Raw genomic sequence first — 2894 nt, forward strand, 5'->3', positions numbered from 1 at the left:
GCGCTGGCCGCCGGCCGGCTGGTCTGGGAGCCGCGCCTCCGGCCTCGCGGCTGCCTCCCTGCTTGTGAAGGTGGAAGTGAACGGGGTCCACTTGCGGGGGCAGCAGTTTGGTGTTTAAGGGGCTTTACACGCGCCTGGAGACCACCGAGCGACGCCGCCAGTGACCGTCCTGAGACTGGATGTTTTTTTCTTCGGAAAAAAGGCCGCGGCCGGCTGGCGGCAGGTGGACTGCGGGCGCCCTTGGTGTGGGGCAGCTCGGAAGGGGCTGTGCCGTTCGCAGGCCGTCGCCAGGCCACAGCGAGACCCTGCCTGCCCACCGCAGTGCGCACGCTGTGAGGCACAAGCTTCGAAAGCAAGGAAAGGCCTTTCCTGAACCAGAGCGTGCAAGCCGCCGGCGGCTCCGCTCCGCATAGCGGGAAGCTCCCGGGGGCGAGTCACGCGCGCCCCCTTGGCGGTCTGCAAGCTTAAACGCCAGCACACCTCTGGGCGCGGCCCTGCTGCGCGCTGTGAGATGCCCACACTGCATCCCAGGGCAGCCCCAGGCCCGGGCGTGCACAGGAGTGAGGCACGCAGGCAGGGCAGGCGCCAGGCCCCTCGCTACCAAAGCACCTCACCGTGGCGGGGCGCAGCGCTGCAAGCAGCCACTTGGGTGCAAGTCCGACCCCCGCCCCAGAGCTGAGCCGGGGAGCAGCCGGCCCCTCCCGTCCCCCCGCTGGTCCTCAGCAGTGGACTTCGTCCATCTGCCTGCTCTGCTCCCCACTGTCTCTGGTGGATCCTCTCACTACCCTGCACCTCTGGCCTGGACCCCAGCTGTGTGCATAAATAAATCATTTAAAAGAAAAGGTGGCAGAAAAAAAGGCTAAACTCAACCATTTCACAACTCGGGCTTGGATCGGTTACGGCGCCATTCGGCGAGGGTCATACAGGAGCCCGAAGCTTCCATGTGCCCCACCGTGCCGTGTGGGGCAGCCTGGTCCCCACAGCCTCGACCGAGGCGGTCAGACGTTGGGGTGGCGCCTGCTCCGCTGCCGCTGATGTTTCTGAGGGGCCAGCAGATGCGCGCTGGGTTTGGCCTCGGGCTCTGCGTTTCCTCTGCAGGGTCCCTCGACTTTTTACTTTTCTAAAGTCCACAACCTTGAGGAACTCTTTCAGGCCGACTGCAGAGGCAACAGAACTGCTGTGAGCACTCACGAGGCCGATCCCTGACCGGGGGTGGTGCTGGGGCCCCAGATCCCAAAACTGCCACATGGCACTGAGAACAGCCAGTCCTGAACGAAAGCCCAAAGCACACGAACAGGAAAATCCATCCTGACAGACGCTGCTCCAGAGAGCCCAGCACTGGAATTACTAATCAAAGAGGAGAACTCCACTCTGTAGTAAGCTCCAGGCTCGCAAAAACTGGACAAAGAACTAAGGAAACCAGAAATATGATGAATAACTAAAAAACGTCAATGAACAGACAAAAAGGAACCAAACAAATTCTGGAAATGAAAGATTGCATGTGAAACTCTAGTTCAGCGAGATTTGTGCAAACAACAGAGAAATCCGTGAACCGGCCAGCAAGGCCCCGACCGGTCAGAGGCACAGAAAGATGAGTGAAAATGAATAAACCTCTGGAACGCCAGCAAATTTCCCTGTAAGAGTCTCTGAAGAGAGGGCCCTCCCCGGCGGCCCAGCGGGTTACAGCACAGCACTGGGAGTCCGACCCCCGGCCAGGGAGGGACGCCAGGGCCGGCAGACCCCTCCTGTCTCCCCGCTGCCCCCTCAGCAGTGGGTCTGTCAGCCTGCCTGTTCTGCCCCCCACCCTGTCTCTGGTGAGTCCTCACCCCCACATCTCTGGCCTGTACCCCAGTTCTGTATGCACAAATAGATAAACGTTAAAAAAAATTTTTCTGAAGAGAAACAAAAAAGGAGTATCTGAAGAAATAACAACTGAAAATGCCTCACATTTAATGGAGGACACAAATCTACACGTTCTCAACAAACTTCCCAACGGGATAATCTCAGTCAGTCACACCAGGCTCCGTCAGTTAGGTCTTTACGTGTAACTATAGCACACGACAAAGAACCTTAAAAGCAGTGAGAAGCTGTAACTTGACCGATGTGAGAAATTCTTCCAAGACTGAATCCGGGCCGCAGGCTGACAGACGCTCTGACGGGTCCCGGGAGCCAAGCGCGCCGTATCTGGCAAGCGATCCCTCACGAACACGCGAAAGGAAGTGAAGCCCTAACTAGAAGCCAAAGGAGTCTGCTGCTGGCAGACCCGCCCTACACTCGCCAAGGGCGTCCCTCGGCCTGGGCGAGAGGTGACACAGGCCCGTGAGCGGCCTCGCCGCTGGCCGTGGGGTCGAGTCTCAGGAGGTCACCGCCTGCGTCCACCCCGGGCCGCGAGTGACCCGGGGCGTGGCAGACCCCTCCTGTGCCCTCTGCTCCCCTCAGCAGTGGGTCTCGGTGGATCCGCCTGTCCGGCTCCCCACTGTGTCTGGGGGGGCATCCTCACCCCCGCACCGCTGGCCTGCACCCCAGCTCTTCGACGCAAAGAAGTAAATCTTTCACGACGAGGTGCTGAGAAATGAAGAACGATGTCGCAGCAAGCTAGGCAGGCCCCAGCGAAGCCAGAGCCAGCCCGCGCCGGCTCAGGGCCAGCAGCCGCCGGAGGAAGGCCAGCGAGAAGGCAGAGGCCCGAGGGCGCTGGGGAGGGCAGCGAGCCGGACCCAGGGCATGGGGAGGACGAGCTCGTGGAGCGAAGCCGGAAGCAGAGGGAACGCAGACCCCGAAGTCGGCCGAGAAGGTGCCACGTGCGGCCGAAGGGCAGGCGGGCGCGGCACTGCCAGAGACGCGACTGCGAACCGCAAGGTGACGGCAGGCAGCCCCGGCCGGCGGGGAGGCCCAGG

General features: G+C 61.3%; 1 protein-coding gene across 1 annotated transcript in view; it reads right to left on the reverse strand.

Annotated features, from left to right (window-relative positions):
• Window positions 1-908, reverse strand: part of UPF3A (UPF3 regulator of nonsense transcripts homolog A (yeast)) — a 9416-nt gene extending 8508 nt beyond the window's left edge. Inside the window, exon 1 of the mRNA XM_012734866.1 lies at window positions 901-908. Within this exon, the coding sequence (XP_012590320.1) occupies window positions 901-908 (8 nt within the window). The remainder of the gene's footprint in view (window positions 1-900) is intronic.
• Window positions 909-2894: the final 1986 nt, after the last annotated feature.

Source organism: Condylura cristata, unplaced genomic scaffold (assembly GCF_000260355.1).
Source record: "Condylura cristata isolate star-nosed mole 26May11 unplaced genomic scaffold, ConCri1.0 scaffold00081, whole genome shotgun sequence".
In the NCBI taxonomy this organism is placed as follows: Eukaryota; Metazoa; Chordata; class Mammalia; order Eulipotyphla; family Talpidae; genus Condylura; species Condylura cristata.